At 41.7% G+C, this 17,079-nt stretch overlaps 1 protein-coding gene across 2 annotated transcripts in view; it reads left to right on the plus strand.

Moving 5' to 3' along the window:
• The first annotated feature begins 1,342 nt into the window (after positions 1-1,342).
• Positions 1,343-17,079, plus strand: part of stim2b (stromal interaction molecule 2b) — a 90,698-nt gene continuing 74,961 nt past the window's right edge. The window contains exon 1 of one of the 2 annotated variants that reach the window (XM_021615368.2): positions 1,343-2,879. In XM_021615368.2, the coding sequence (XP_021471043.2) occupies positions 2,744-2,879 (136 nt within the window). In that variant the 5' untranslated portion in view covers positions 1,343-2,743. The remainder of the gene's footprint in view (positions 2,880-17,079) is intronic. The other variant, XM_021615370.2, reaches the window with a different exon arrangement.

Consider the following 17,079-nt stretch of genomic DNA (forward strand, 5'->3'; position numbering starts at 1 on the left):
GACCTTCACTAAGAAGTAACATATGTAGGCAACATATGGCCCCTAGATCTCTGTTTGACAGCCTACATCCATTCTGCAACAGAGGTAGAAATGTGGTCATGCAATCTGCATCGTCCAACATAATTAAATTACACTTTTTTTTGGATAGGGTAAATATTTGGATGTGGCGTACTGTACTTTGGCAGCTCATCAGAGCAATGAGCCTGAGGAGTCAGTAGGCAGAATCAGTAATTGACAGGTAGCAACTAAACATTATCTGCCCCCCACAGCCCACCCTAGCATCTGCTCTGCCTTTGCTTTGGCTGCCTTCCCCCTATCCATTCTGTGTGCTCGTATCAAATTATGCTGTTCCTCGTTTTGCTGCCCTCCTTCTTTCCCTCTCATGCTAGTCCCCGCGGCTTAGTCATGCCTGGTACAACTGCCACCTGTTTACCCGGACTCCCAGAGCCTTTCCTGCTCATTGCTCCACCGGTGGCCAGTGACTTCTTATCAGCCACCCTTTGTTCTCCCTGGCCTGAAGTAGCCACCACTGTTGGCTCCCTTGATGTTGAAACGATGCTCTACAGGAGCAATGTGCCGTCATCAGCCCATGACTGCCATCCCATTCGTCATCACTCTGGCGCTGGCCGTTGTTGAAAGATTTCATGTAGATGGCACTATCAGGTTGCCCGTCTCATTGGGTGGCACTCTTCGGTATTAATATAACATTTGTAAACGTGGTCCAGCTGATAGTAATGATACAGTTACTGGAATAGTGGACAAAATGTATTAATTTCAATGTCAAAGAAGAAGCCAAGAAAGCATCTATTTAAGTGTTTGAGGCTATAACATGAACATCCAGTCTGTCATTTGCCATTACTTCAATTTAGAGAAACATATGCATGAGTCTATTAAAATGTATAGCCTAAATGGGGACACATTGAGATACCATAATTGCATAATGTAGCCTGGTTACAGATGTTCTTAAAACCATGAATGCAGATGTCTTGGAAATAACCCAGAAAGTGAAGGTCAGAGCCATATGAGGCTCTGGTTAGCAGAGGCGGCCAATATGCTGTTTGAAATATGCTGTCATCTGACTAAATCTAAATATTCTGTTGCATATAGCCTAGCCTGCAAATGCATGCCACTTTCCTTATCAATAAAGGCTTGGGACACTTTTCCCCGCGACACGCATGTTCAAAAGTGACAAAGGGGTGCCTCGAGCAACCAATCACACTCTGCCATGTTGGGACAATCTGGCCAATGGCAGTGCTCAGCAAAGAGGAAACGTTGGATGATTCGGTAGTTGTCAAGCCATGGGGACTCTGGGGAGCAATACAAAAAGGGAAGTGGAAAACAATCAACCGATCTGAGCATCCGCGTCAACGTGACGTGCGAACTACCCCCGAAATGTTTGAGGAGAATTCCTCTGCTTTTTGGATGCAGTTCAGCAAAGCGACAGGCCCCTGGGGAAACCGAAATGTTTCAATCCAAATGCCAGTTTCTGCGGCGTGGACTTCTTCACAGTGTTCAACTACAACAAAACACATTGTATCCGCTACAGACCCACTCCCGAGAAACAGAAGATAAATTGTTACAATGCATCAACCCAGCGTACATGTCCCCAACACATCAGGGAGATAATAATGTGCAGTGGCTGATGTCAAGTGATTTGCATACCGACTTCCGCTCCATAGTTTTAGTATCTGCATCAGCCGGTATGTAATTGAGACGCCAGGGGAAGCAGACAAAGGAAGGCATGAATACCTGACATGAACTTTTAATCTAAGTTAAAAAGTCGGTGAACGTTGTGGACGCGGTGGAGGAACTGAAGGGCGATAGAGAGAAGCTGTTGATTTCCTTCTTCTTTTTTTTTTTTCAGAGTGGATTTGCTACATTCATATGAGGAGGCGGACCTCTGACTGCCGTGCTCAATATGCTGAAAGCAAGCCCGATGTGTGCATACTGTATGTGGGAGTACAGAGACGATTTTGTCTTAATTCAATCATCAGGATCGGGATACATTGCACTTTAAACCGCGTTGGATGCACAGTTTATTTTTCTTGGCAGCAAGCTATAGCCTATTTATTTGGTCGTGTTGTTGTTTTGTTTTTTTACCAGACAGAAGATTTTATACTATCCATTTGCACTTTTCTTTTCTTTTGAAGTTGACTTTAACAAAGTAGACTACCGGTTTGCCTCAGAGCTAGCTACCTTTTTTTTTAAATCGTAAAAAAAAAATTATAATCTGATATTGATCCTTAAGGAACACATGAGGGGAATCTATTGACGTCTAACGTTACTTCGTGGCATGTCACACAATGGTGTCATTTTCGGATGGAGTTTTGAGGTTCCTAATATCTTCATTTTGAAGTTCTTGAACACTTGAATTAGGCTAGATCATTCTTTCTGTAGACAGGCCTAGAATTCATTATAGATGCCAATAGTGGAGCATTTCTTTGTTACACCAACAGATCCTATATACTATTTTTGCTGTTATAGACCACACCATATGAGTATATCTAAACACTGCTGTTTTTTTTTTTTTTTGTTTTAAGTTTGGTGCATTTTATCTAACAACTGTTGTGTCTGACGTTCCATTCTTGTGACTCGACACATTCGAATATTTCTGCCCAAAACGTAATTCTCTACGTAGTCTTGGCACCCGGCTGAATCGTTGGAGAAAGCTTTCCATTTTGGCATAGCCATCGTTTGATTGATCGTCCCTTCACACCGAGAACAATTAGTGGCTTCCCTCACGATGAGTTACTTCTTCTACCAAGCAGTGATTGTATTGCTACGTGGACTCGTCATCTCTGCGGTACTGGGATTGGAAAGCAGCTACTCAAACGATATGTTGAACCGTGCGTCTGATGCCGCAATTGTAGCCACTACAGGTAAGCGTGCTATTCCAACACACACCGTTGCCTAAAATTCACGCATGTTTACCGCTTCGTTTTCTCAGAGGAATGCCACGCACAGTCCTGCTGGAAAACTGACTGCGCCGGGAGTCGCCAGTCACGTTTTTTTTTTCTTTTTTCTTGTGCATTGCCAAGGAATGCCGGCACGGCAGGAATGCACGATTTCTTCATAGGGAACGACCGACCGACCAACCGATGGAGCGCATCCTTTACTGTAATTTTGCTTGTGTGTAACCTTAAACTTCACACCTCCAGGGTCCGATGATCTTAGAGTGTGCGGCCTGAAGCAACTATTTCTGACTGACTAATGTAAGATGGGAGTAGGCTACCTAGCCACTGTTCACACGGGCTGGCTTGTGTGAGGCACAGTACAGTACAGCTCAATCTCTTAATTCAAGCTGCTGTCCAGATCAGGTCACCCCTATACAAAACATTGGGAACACTGACCAGGTGAAAGCTATGAACCCTTATTTAACTAGGCAAGTCAGTTAAGAACAAATTCTTATTTTCAATGACAGCCAGTGGCAGAACAACAGACAGTACCTTGGCTGCTCAGGGATTTGAACTTGCAACCTTCTGGTTACTAGTCCAACACCCTAACCACTAGGCTACCCTGCTGCCTTATTGAGGTCACTTGTCAAATCCACTTCAATTAGTGTAAATGAAGGGGAGGAGAAAGGTTAAATATGATGAATTGAGACAATTGAGACATGCATTGTGTATGTGTGCTATTCAGAGGGTGAATGGGCAACACAAAATATTTAAGTTCCTTTTGAACAGGGTACGGTAGTAGCTGCCAGGTGCACTGTTTTGTGTCAAGAACTGCAACGCTGCTGTTTTTTTACCACTCAACACTTTCCCTTGTGTATCAAGAATGGTCCACCACCCAAAGGACATCCAGCCAACTTTGCACAACTTTGTGGAAAGCATTGGAGTCAACATGGACCAGCATTATGGAATGCTTTCGACACCTTGTAGAGTCCATGCCCTGAAGAATTGAGGCTGTTCCGAGGGCAAAAGAGGGTACAACTAAATATTAGGAAGGTGTATATTAGATATTAGATCACCTTCATTATGATCTAACTGGCAAAACTGATCCTAGATCAGCAATCCTAATACGCTTTGGGAACAGGCTACTGGCACAGGTCTCAGTCAAGGTTACCCATCACCCGAGCTGAGTGTAGTTTGGCGAACCACCACTTCCTCCTCACGGCTCCAAATTCAACAGCTGTTAATCTAATATCAGGTCAGGATGGTGTTTTACAGTATTGTGTCGCTGTCATCTCTGATTATGTTGGTCTGGTTCATGCACTCACGGGACAGGAGCCTATAGGATCAGTGAGGAACAAGCAGCCTGCTGAACAAAAGGCCTTGTTACTGGGGTGGACCCCGTAATCCCCATGCCAGGGTTAATATAACGACTCCTAAACAGTCACTTTCACAGAAATCCTGATATGAGTGGCAAGGCAGTCACTTTCACACACATGCTGATATGAGTGGCAAGTCAGATTAAGTAGTAACAGCTTTATATGAAAGAAGAACATGATTATTGGGTAACCAAGAGCACAGATAAGTGGGGTCGTCATAAGTGAGGTCTGGAATGAGGCAAGCTACAGTAGCTGCATGGCTTTTCACACATTTGGAGCCATGTCAGAATAAAGACATCAAGTGCTCTTCTCCACTGAATGGTATGAAGGCGGTCAAGTGCACATGCTCCCAAAAATGTTACGGCCCCTGTGAAATATCTGAGGTTGGTATAAGCAGGGGAATCATCCATAATGGTTGACAACCTACAACACAGAAATCGACCAGTGGAGCTTGTTGACTTTTAAAACTTCTAAACGATTGGTGGGCCCCCTGCGGGATGGTTGAGCTAACGTAGGCTAATGCGATTAGCATGAGGTTGTAAGTAACAATAACATTTCCCAGGACATAGGCATATCTGATGTTGTCAGAAAGCTTAAATTATTGTTAATCTAACTGCACTGTCCAATTTACAGTAGCTATCACAATGAAAGAATACCATGCTATAGTTTGAGGAGAGTGCACAGTTTTGAACATGAAAAGTTATAAATAAACAAGTTAGGCGCATTTAGGCAGTCTTGATAACATTTTGAACAGAAATACAGTGGTTCATTGGACTTTGCACATACACTGTTGCCATCTAGTGGCCAAAATCTAAAGTGCACCTGGGCTGGAATAATACATTATGGCCTTTCTCTTGCATTTCAAAGATTATGGTACAAAAATAAAATTGTATGTGTTATATTCTCCTACATTCCTTTCACATTTCCACAAACTTCAAAGTGTTTCCTTTCAGTGGTACAAAGAATATGCGGATCCTTGCTACAGGGCCTAAGCTACAGGCAGTTAGATTTGGGTATATCATTTTAGGCGAAAATTGGGGAAAAAAGGGGCCGATCCTTAAGAGATTTTAATTAAGATAATGGAGGTTGATTATTTGTTATGAGCATGGCCTTATTTCTATTACAGCATATTGGATGACTGTCATTCATTTTCCATTCACCCAGCTCAATGTAACATTGATAGGTCTAAGCTAATCCATGAGACTCTAATTTCCCCTATACTCATCATGAGGTTGCTACAACCTAGTCTAGGAATGACATTTTACAATGTAGGTGCACAGGTTGAGAGAGAAATGAAGAGTAATCAAGGTGACAGACAGTGAAACATTCAATACCGTTTTGCACACTCTTCACTTTCATAGCAGTCACATATAAACATCTTGTTTGTTGTATAATTCCTTCTCTCATCTATGCGCTCTCCTCCTCTCACCTTTTCCCTTCGTTTGTGGACTTCAGTGCACAACACATCTGCTGTCTGTGACTAGGCCAAAAAACTTTTCCTTGCCAAACCATATCAAAACCGCTAAATGCAGCACACAGCCTACATCGTTGTCACCATATTAGCTAACATCATAGTCAACATAGCTACTAGAACTAATGCATTAGTAAACATTCTTCAGTTTAGCAGTTACACTGGCGGGCCTTGGTGGCAATAAATTAATAACACCAAACCCTTACTTTGACTTGGAAGAGTTTCAGTGTTGGATAGCCATAGCCAGCTAGCTAACATAGCATCTCTCTCTGTTTGAGCCAAGTGTTTCAGTAGGCTAATCTAGCTGCATTCACTAGCAAAGTGAGAAAAAAAAGAAATAAAACAAAATAAAACTAGTTCTCTCTCTTGCTTCTCTATTTTTAAAGAAATGAATTTGTTCAACATTTTTCAACTATTGTCTTTCTCTCTCTTTGAGTCAACTACTCACTGCAGTGCTAGCTAGCTGTAGCTTTCATTACTAGATTAATTCTCTGATCCAATGATTGGGTGGACAATGTGTCACTTCATGCTGCAAGAGCTGATACTGTAGGTTGGAAGATGTCCTCTGGAAGTCGTCATCATTACTGTGCAAGTCTATGGAGGGGGAGGGGAGGGGGGGGGGGGTAGAACCATGAGTCTCATAGGTTCTGTTATGAAGTCCGTGTACCCATAGGAGAAAGGAAATGAGCTGTCCTCCGGCTATACCGTGGTGCTACTCTACTGAGTGCTGTTGAGGCTACTGACCTTTATTGCAAAACAGTGTGTTTTGGTGACGTGAATATATTTGGTATAATTTTATCTAAAAAGGATAACTGTAAAAAAAAAGATTTACTATTTATATTTTTCTGACATTCACTGAGGAGTATTGTCCTCCCTTTCCTCTGATGAGCCTCCACTGAAATAGACCCAGTTAAATGAATTATGGTTATCAGTTCAACAATTGTCATTGGAAGCCTGCTTCTTCTCAGGAGTCAGCCATCCTCATCCAGAGCAAATAGATAAGGCCTCCATAGACATTACTTTAGGTGAATTCCATTAGATCCTGTTAGTTGATAAGGATCAGTGATGACATGTGAGATGAAAGAGGCTTGTTTCTGCAGAACGTACACTTGTCGCAGTTGAAATATTACTGGATAAGAATGGTCAAAACATTCAACTAGGCCATGAAATGCATGTTAAATCTGTTTGTTTTTTTCTCGCACATGCAAGATGAGCCTTGAAACCCAGTCTGAAAGTTTTCAATACATCTATCTCTTTGACATCTGAAGCTATTTGTGAAAGCAATAAATACTTCATTTAGACAGCGCTTATACATTTACAGCATGCCTGTCCATTTTAAAATGACAAAACCGGGGCCTCAAAAATAAAGTGAGATATCAATTGATCAATAACGTGAAAGCATTTCCACAACATCAACTGTGGAGCCTGATGACTGATTGGAACTCTGTTGGGGTTTCCTCCCAGTGGACCTTGTACCTTTTGTAGGGCTAGTGTGTGTGAGTGTGTAAAGGGAGCTGTTTTGTAGCTTTGAGATAATAGCCTCAGTGAAAGTGATGGAATATTCAATTTTCCATCTGGCCCATTTGAGAATATCACCTGGCCTTTTGCACTGCGGTCCTCTGAAAAATTGTGTGTGTGTGTGTCTGACTGGTTGTATTTATGTCAAGTTATTTTGTGTGAGTACGCATAACTGGGGTACTGTATTTTGTACTGTGTGTTTGTTAGTCGTTGTGAGTGTATGTGTACATGAGTGAAAATGTGGTTGTGTGTACATCTTCAGGCAATGACTGTGAGCTATAGGTTATTGAGTGTAGTGTGTGTGTGTGTCTGTAAGTATGTACACGTTTACTTATGTATGGACTTTTCCTTAAGGCATTGGCATGCGTGTGGGCCACTATATAACAGCATGCCCTTGGCCTGAAATGGCCTCTGGCTGTAAACAAAAAAAAATGAAGGAATTTCCTGTGGTCCAGCAGATGGGTATCGTGTCCCTGCTGTAAGGGAAAGGTTGTGGGTTTGAGCCGCCCCCTTCTGGGTTGTTAGGGGTCATATGGTGAGGGTGCAGGGTTTTCGATTTGGCGCCTAAACCTTCTGCAGACCTTACCCAAGGTTGTGTGACTGGTTTGATGTAGCCTCTTTTCAGAGGAAAGGGGGAAGTGGAGAGAGGATTTTGAGGGGAACTGGTCACATAGGGCCTACATAGTTTTTCACAATTCCTGACATTTTATCCTAGTAAAAATTCCCTGTCTTAGGTCAGTTAGGATCACCACTTTATTTTAAGAATGTGAAATGTCACAATAATAGTACAGAATTATTTATTTCAGCTTTTATTTATTTCATCACATTCCCAGTGGGTCAGAAGTTTACATACAGTCAATTAGTATTTGGTAGCATTGCCTTTAAATTGTTTAACTTGGGTCAAATGTTTCGGGTAGCCTTCCACAAGCTTCCCACGGTAAGTTGGGTGAATTTTGTCCCATTCCTCCTGACAGAGCTGGTGTAACTGAGTCAGGTTTGTAGACCTCCTAGCTCACACATGCTTTTTCAGTTCTGCCCACACATTTTCTATGGGATTGAGGTCAGGGCTTTGCGATGGCCACTCCAATACCTTGACTTTGTTGTCCTTAGGCCATTTTGCCACAACTTCGGAAGTATGCTTGGAGTCATTGTCCATTTGGAAGCCCCATTTGCGACCAAGCTTTAACTTCCTGACTGATGTCTTCAGATGTTGCTTCAATATATCCACCAAATGTAGCTTCCTCATGATGCCATCTATTTTGTGAAGTACACCGGCCCCTCCTGCCGCAAAGCACCCTCACAACATGATGCTTCCACCCCTGTGCTTCACGGTTGGGATGGTGTTCTTCAGCTTGTAAGCCTCCCCATTTATCCTCCAAATTATGGCCAAACAGTTGTATTTTTGTTTCATCAGACCAGAGGACATTTCTCCAAAAAGTACGATCTTTGTCCCCATGTGCAGATGCAAACCGTAGTCTGGCTTTTTTTATGGTGGTTTTGGAGCAGTGGCTTCTTCATTGCTGAGCGGCCTTTCAGGTTATGTCGATGTGGAAATAGATTATTTATACCTGTTTCCTCCAGCATCTTCACAAGGTCCTTTGCTATTGTTCTGGGATTGATTTGCGCTTTTCGCCCCAAAGTACGTTCATCTCTAGGAGACAGAACGTGTCTCCTTCCTGAGTGGTATGACGGCTGCATTGTCCCATGGTGCTTATACTTGCGTTCTATTGTTTGTACAGATGAACATGGTACCTTCAGGGATTTGGAAATTGCTCCAAAAAATGAACCAGCCTTGTGGAGGTCTACAATTTGTTTTCTGAGGTCTTGGCTGATTTCTTTTGATTTCCCCATGATGTCAAACAAAGAGGCACTGAGTGTCATGCCCAAAGTAGATGTCCTGACCGACTTGCCAGAAGTATAGTTTGTTAACAAGACATGTGTGGAGTGGTTGAAACACATAGGTTGGAGTCATTAAAACTAGTTCATGTCAACTTCAGAATTCAACTGTAACTGTATCAAAGTCATGTTTGGCCCAGTCACCTTGGTTGCATTAGTAGGGATCATTACCTCTGACCTCAGACATGGGCCTTCATCACTGCGTCAATGGCGGAAACAAATGATGTTTCGCAGTTCAAGGAAACTAAGATGAGAATTGAAGAATGGTATGGTTATGGTTAGGGTTAGAGCGGTTCTTGAACAGTTCTTGAACTAATGATTGCACGGACCGCCACACCAAGCGTGGTTAGATGAAATGTCATGGGGCGAGCTCATGAGATTTTAAACATGGTGGACTGACTGAGATGTCTTACCACTTGGTCGTTTTATGGTTGACCAGTGTGGTTATGGTTGTTTGTGGTTAGTGATTTAAAAAAGCCTTTCTGGGATGAGAAGTGCTTTATTTCGGGACAGTTGGTGGATTGCTCACATCTGCTGAACTTCTATAACTGAACAACTTATTATGCAGTACATTCGGAAAGTATTCAGACCCCTTCACTATTTCCACATTTTGTTACGTTACAGCCTTATTCTAAAATGGATTGTGTTCTTGGGGACCTTCAATGCTGCAGAAATGTTTTGGTAATCTTCCCTATATCTGTTCCTCTACACAATCCTGTCTCGGCGGTCTACAGACAATTCATTGTACCTTTTTTTTTGGTTTTTGCTCTGACCTGCACTGTTAACTGTGGGACCTTTATATAGAGAGGTGTGTGGCTTTCCAAATCATGTCCAATCAATTGAATTTACCACAGGTGGACTCCAATCAAGTTGAGGAAACATCTCAAGGATGATCAATGGAAACACAATGCCCATGAGCTCAATTTCAAGGCTCATAGCAAAGGGTCTGAATACTTATGTAAATGTGAAATTTCAGTATTTATTTTTTATGTTATACCTTTGCAAAATATTCTATAAAACAGTTTTTGCTTTGTCATTATGGGGTATTGTGTGTAGATTGATGAGAGTACTTTTTTTTAAATGAGGCTGTAACCAAACTCAATTTCTAAAAAGGGAAGTGGTCTGAATACTTTTCGAATGCATTGTATGTGAAAGCTTGAATCTCAGTACAAGTCTGCAAATGTTTGACGTTTATGCTGGTGAAACTATGGGACTTACCAAAGATGCAGAACAACATATCAATGTTTGTCCTTTTTAAAACGTGCTAATGAACATATAGAGTACAATACATCCCCTTATGTTTGGGTAGAGGGAAGGGGGGTGTAAGTGAGTTTCTCTGGTTGGTTGATGGCTGGGGCTTGCTTGAGTGACAATGTGTACGTGGACTTCCTCACTTTTAAATGCCACTGTGTATTTAGCTTGTTTAGCGTTTCAACAAACAAAGCCCTTCCTTCTGTCTCCCAGAAAGGAACACAGAGTTCTGAAATGATGCGTTGGGAATATGACAGTCCTCAAGAGAGAGAGAAACTGTACCATCATCATCTTCTTTTACATAAGCTTTCATTGGACTCTTTGAAACCCTTGTCTTTACTGGAGCGGGTTTTGTGAGTGGGTTCCTCAAAGATGGAAATTTGCAACATTTTGAAGAGGCTGAAATATTTTCAAGGCTATTTTTAGTGTTTGTCCCTCAAAATTGTTAGTAAAAGCCCACTAAAAGCCTGTGAGTTTGGAGAAAACCCACTTAGTGCACGGTGGCCACCTCAGCATTGATATGTCTATCTTTCTGAACAGAGTGGCCGCATTAATAAGGTGATTTGTTTGAAAAGGAAGGTAAACATTTGCCTGTCCCCTAGGGCTTGTTGACTGTCACTCTGAAGTGCGCCAAAAAGGAGTTGGGAACTCAGCATTTGCATTTTCAAGATGCTTATTTTCTTTGACGATTCTTTAGCTTCCCTTTTTTCTTTTCTACCCAAATAGAGACACTACACTTAAGGAAAACCTGGCATTATCTGCTGCAGCAACGACTGGGCTACAGAGTGAGTTCCCAGGTTCAGTTTTGGGTTCCAAGTGACGGCATGACGGTGCGAACATGGACTGCCTCACAATTCCGTGGCTTTCTGTGTATTTAGCTCCTTTTTAGTGTTAAAATAAACAAACCCAATCTGTCTCTAAAGAGAGGAATATGCTATTTTTTTAAAGTGACCCATCCGGGAAGAAACTAACACTTGAAACAGAATTAAAACATTCTGTTCCACCACACAATGGTATCAAATCGAACTCTGCTTCCGTCTACTTCCATCAATGCAATACCTTTTGAGACGTTAACTCAGAGACACCCTCTCAAACTAGTGTCTAGAACAACCCCTTGTCTCAATTTCCATACTGAACTTAATTATTGAAAGTCACTCAGGATTAGGGCATCTGCTAAATGACAAAATGACATATGCTGTAAGTTACCCTCTCCCTGACTCGAGAGTCCGTTCATTGAGACGGCCTGGAGTTTCACGTCCTTCCATCAGACTGTCTGCTCTGCTTACCATAGACAGCTGCTTCCGATCTTGATCAGGGGCTGCGTGGTTGTGAGCCACCCCTATTAGGGCCAGAGTCCAGGCCCGAATGGAACCAGGGCGTATTTATAAAGACCGCAGTCGTTTTTTTTTCCAACGAGAGAGCCGCCTGGCGTTTTCCTTTCCGTGGTCCGTTAATAAGCATGTCAGAACCCCGTGATGTCGGTCGGAATCCGGGTCGGGGCGCATGGCTGACCCGACGGTGACACGGACACAGGCTCCGAGTGTTCCTCATAGCTGGGCTCTGGCGTCACGGCGCCGAATCGGCTTTCAACCGTGCTCGCTGGCTGGAGAGATAATTGGACTTTAATGGCTTACTTTGGCCCCGTCTGTATCTAATCACTCAACACGCTGCCATCAGGACAGCTTTAGATGAGCCATAAGTATGTGCATAAACATTTAATTAACATGTACTTAAACATGTAAATATTAACCATTGATTAAATTCATATGACCTGATTTAAGGATGTTGACTTTCAGATATAGTATGTAATTGATCACTGCAATGAATAACAGTGAACACATGAATAGAGGACATCCTCTATACTTCAAGCCAGCACCCATAATAGAAGTCTGTGTTCATCTCTCACTTCCCAGCAGTCACCCAGTGTAAGTCAGCACCCATAATAGAAGTCACATGTAAATTCACTGTGATCATCTCTCACGTCCCAACAGTCACCTGGCTCTGTGTGTCTTGGTTTCCCTTACCATGAAGTCTCTATCGGCAAGTTTACTCAAAATGTTAAAAAAAAGAAATATATTTTACATAAGTATTCAAACCCTTTGCTATGAGACTCGAAATTGAGCTCTGGTGCATCCGTTTTCCAGTGATCATCCTTGAGAGGTTTCTACAACTTGGAGTCCAATTCAATTGTTTGGACATGATTTGGGAGGGCACACACCTGTCTATATAAGGTTCCATAGTTGACAGTGCATTTCAGAGCAAAAACCAAGCCATGAGGTTGAAGGAATTGTCCGTAGAGTGCCGAGACAGGATTGTGTCAAGGCACAGATCTGGGGAAGGGTACCAAACATGTCTGCATCATTGAAGGTCTCCAAGAACACATTCTTAAATGGAAGAAGTTTGGAAGATTCTTCCAAGAGCTAGCTGCCCGGCCAAACTGAGAAATCGGGGACAAGGGCCTTGGTCAGGGAGGTGACCAAGAACCCGATGGTCACTCTGACAGAGCTCCAGAGTTCCTCTGTGGAGATGGGAGAACCTTCCAGAAGAACAACCATCTCTGCAGCACTCCACCAATCAGGCTCTACGGTCAAGCATGGTGGTGGCAGCATCATGTTGTGAGGATGTTTTTCAGCGACAGGGACTGGGAGACTAGTCAGGATCAAGGGAAAGATTAAGAGAGCAAAGTACAGATAGATCCTTGACGAAAACCTGCTCTAGAGCGCACAGGATGTCTTACTGGGGCGAAGGTTCACCTTCCAACTGGACAACAACCCTGAGAATACCACCAAGACAACACAGGAGTGGCTTCGGTACAAGTCTCTGAATATCATTGAGTGGTCCAGCCCGAGCTCAGACTTGAATCTGATTTGAATATCTCTGGAGAGACGCTCCCCATCCAACCTGACAGAGCGTGAGAGCATTTGCAGAGAAGAATGGGAGAAACTCCCCAAATACAGGTGTGCCAAGGTTGTAGTGTCATACCCAAGAAGATTGGAGACTGTAATCACTGCCAAAAGGTGCATCAACAAAGACCTAAGTTTTTGCTTTGTCATTATGGGGTATTTGTGTGTAGATTGAGAAACAAATATGTAATCAATTTTAGAATAAGGCTGTAACATAACAAAATGTAGAAAAAGTCAAGTGGTCTAAATAGTTTCCGAATGCACTGTAGGTCACCAGCTGTGCTCTACTTTTTTTTGTGATGCGGGTACGCTCCCTGAAGGACACACACTATTGACAAACATGTAAACACACTAACACACACACACACATTCCTTATACTTCTTATACACACACTCGTACATGCTGGCATTTAAAAACAATTTTTTTAGATGGTGTGGCACAGGTCATGCATATGTTAAGACATATCTTTGAAAAACAAAAAAAAAAAATATATATATATATATATCTATATCATTGTTTATCAACCCTACAAGCAATACAAGACTCTTATTATGGTGGGAGATTATAATGTGGTTTTAAATACCTTAAACGGTCTATGGACCGTAAAGGAAATCACACTACAAACTATCACCCTCATGCACTTAAGGAAATCACGAATGTCATGGATATATTAGAACTAGTGGATATATTCAGGCTTAAATATCCTGACCTAGTGAGATATACATGGCGGAGGCTCAATCAAGCTAGTCGTCTTGATTAATTTCTTATGTCATTCTCTCTGGCACCAACAGTTTAAAATGTGTTGATAGGGGACAGAAGGCTGTCAGATCATCACATAATTTTCATATATATTACTCTTACAGAATTTACATGTTGCTGAGGATATTGGAAATGTAATCAAACCTATTGGATGATAACTTGTTTTTAACTAGGACAGAATCATTTTAACTGACTTTTTCCGACATAACATAGAGTTGAAGTCGGAAGTTTACATACACCTTAGCCAAATACATTTAAGCTCAGTTTTTCACAATTCCTGACATTTAATCCTAGTAAAAATGTCTTAGGCCAGTTAGGATCACCACTTTATTTTAAGAATGTGAAATGTCAGAATAATAGTAGAGAGAGATTTATTTCAGCTTTTATTTCTTTCATCACATTCCCAGTGGGTCAGACGTTTACATGCACTGAATTAGTATTTGGTAGCATTGCCTTTAAATTGTTTAACTTGGGTCAAACATTTTGGGTAGCCTTCCACAAGCTTCCCACAATAAGTTGGGTGAATTTTGACCCATTCCTCCTGACAGAACTGGTGTAAGTAACTGAGTCAGGTTTGTAGGCCTCCTTGCTCGCACACGCTTTTTCATTTCTGCCCACACATTTTCTATGGGATTGAGGTCAGGGCTTTGTGATGGCCACTCCAATACCTTGACTTTGCTGTCCTTCAGCCATTTTGCCACAACTTTGGAAGTATGCTTGGCTTCATTGTCCATTTGGATGACCCATTTGCAACCAAACTTTAACTGACTGATGTCTTGATGTTGCTTCAATATATCCACATAATTTTCCTCCCTCATGAAGCCATCTATTTTGTGAAGTGCACCAGTTCCTCCTGCAGCAATGCACCCCCACAACATGATGCTGCCACCCCCGTGCTTCATGGTTGGGATGGTGTTCTTTGGCTTGCAAGCCTCCCTCTTTTTCCTCCAAACATAATGATGGTCATCATGGCCAAACAGTTCTATTTTTGTTTCATCAGACCAGAGGACATTTTTCCAAAAAGTACGATCTTGGTCCCCATGTGCAGTTGCAAACCATATTCTGGCTTTTTTATGGCGGTTTTGAAGCAGTGGCTTCTTCCTTGCTGAGTGGCCTTTCAGGTTGTCGATATAGGACTCGTTTTACTGTGGCTATAGATACCTTTTTACCTATTTCCTCCAGCATCTTCACAAGGCCCTTTGCTGTTGTGGGATTGATATGCGCTTTTCGCACCAAAGTACGTTAATCTCTAGGAGATAGAACGCATCTCCTTCCTGAGCAGTATGACGGCTGCGTGGTCCCATGGTGTTTATACTTGCGTACTATTGTTTGTACAGATGAATGTGGTACCTTCAGGTGTTTGGAAATTGCTCCCAAGGATGAATCAGACTCGTAGAAGTCTACAATTTGTTTTCTTAGGTCTTGGCTGATTGTTTTTGATTTCCCCATGATGTCAAGCAGAGGGGCGCTGAGTTTGAAGGTAGGCCTTGAAATACATCCACAGGTACACCTCCAATTGACTCAGGCTAATTGACATCATTTATCAGAAGCTTCTAAAGCCATATTTTTCTGGAATTTTCCAAGCTGTTTAAAAGGCACAGTCAACTGAGTGTATGTAAACTTCTAACCCACTGGAAATGTGTTTTAGTGAATAAATGAAATAATCTGTCTGTAAACAATTGTTGGAAAAGTTACTTGTGTCATGCACAAAGTAGATGTCCTAACCGACTTGCCAAAACTATAGTTAACAAGAAATTTGTGGAGTGGTTGAAAAACAATGTTTAATGACTCAAAAAATGGTAGTAAAGGACTTTGAGCATATGTTTTCATTTGTCTCCATCTCCACTAATTGTATGGATTTTTTGTTGTTGTCTATTAATAATGTGAAATTAACAGCTCTACAGAATGATTTATGTGAAAGCCAATTTACAGAGGAGGAACTTCTTGATGCAATTAAAGCCTTTAAGTCCGGGAAAACTCCAGGGCTTGATGGCATGGCAGTTGTGGTATACCAAACTTTTTTTGATATATTCAGAGGACCGTTATTAGTTGTTTTAACCACTCCTATATAAAATGGTAGATATCAGACATTCAACAAGAAGTTCTGATTTCATTATTACTGAAACATGAGCCAAGTGGTACATTTAAAGATCCAGTCCGTTTAAAAATTTGAGGCCCCTTACAAAATGCTTAGTGTTTAGAATTTAAAAGGCATTGTCGGATATTATTAATCAGACAGTTTTTTTTTACATGGATGATACATTGGAGATAATATAAGACAAGTACTGGAAACAATAGAATACTATGAAATATCGGGGACACCAGGCATGGTTTTCATAGCTGATTTTGAAAAGGCCTTTGATAAAGTATGACTGGAGTTTCTATATAAATGCTGGGAATTTTTCCATTTTGGAGAATTTTGGTTCAAGTTATGTATAGTAACCCTATGTGTAAAATAGTACAGAAAGTTTTAAACTGTCAGGAGGGGTAAAGCCAGTTTCTCCACTATCGGCATATCTATTTATTCAAAATGTTAGCTGTTAAAATCAGATCTGACAAATACAATTAAGTGGTTAAAAATTCAGGGCTTAAAAGCAAAGGTGTCATTGTATGCTGATAATTCATGTTTTCTTTTAAATCCACAATTTGTGTCATGTATTGTCATGTTGTGTCTTTCTGTCCTTTCCTTTCACCCTGTCTCCCTCTGCTGGTCGTATTAGGTTACCTTTTCTCCCCCGCTTTCCCCCAGCTGTTCCTTGTCTCCTCTTGACTACCTCGTCACCCCTTCTCCCACCTGTTCCCCTTTTCCCTCTGATTAGTCCCCTATATCTCTCTCTGTTTTTGTTCCTGTCCTTGTCGGATTCTTGTTTGTTGTGTTTCATGCCTGAACCAGACTGTCGTCATGTTTGCTGTAACCTTGTCCTGTCCTGTCGGAATCTGCCGGTCTATCTGAGCCTACCTATGTTTGGTTATTAAAGAAGCTCTGTTTAAGTTAGTTCGCTTTTGGGTC

The sequence above is a fragment of the Oncorhynchus mykiss genome, chromosome 9 (genome assembly GCF_013265735.2).
Source record: "Oncorhynchus mykiss isolate Arlee chromosome 9, USDA_OmykA_1.1, whole genome shotgun sequence".
In the NCBI taxonomy this organism is placed as follows: Eukaryota; Metazoa; Chordata; class Actinopteri; order Salmoniformes; family Salmonidae; genus Oncorhynchus; species Oncorhynchus mykiss.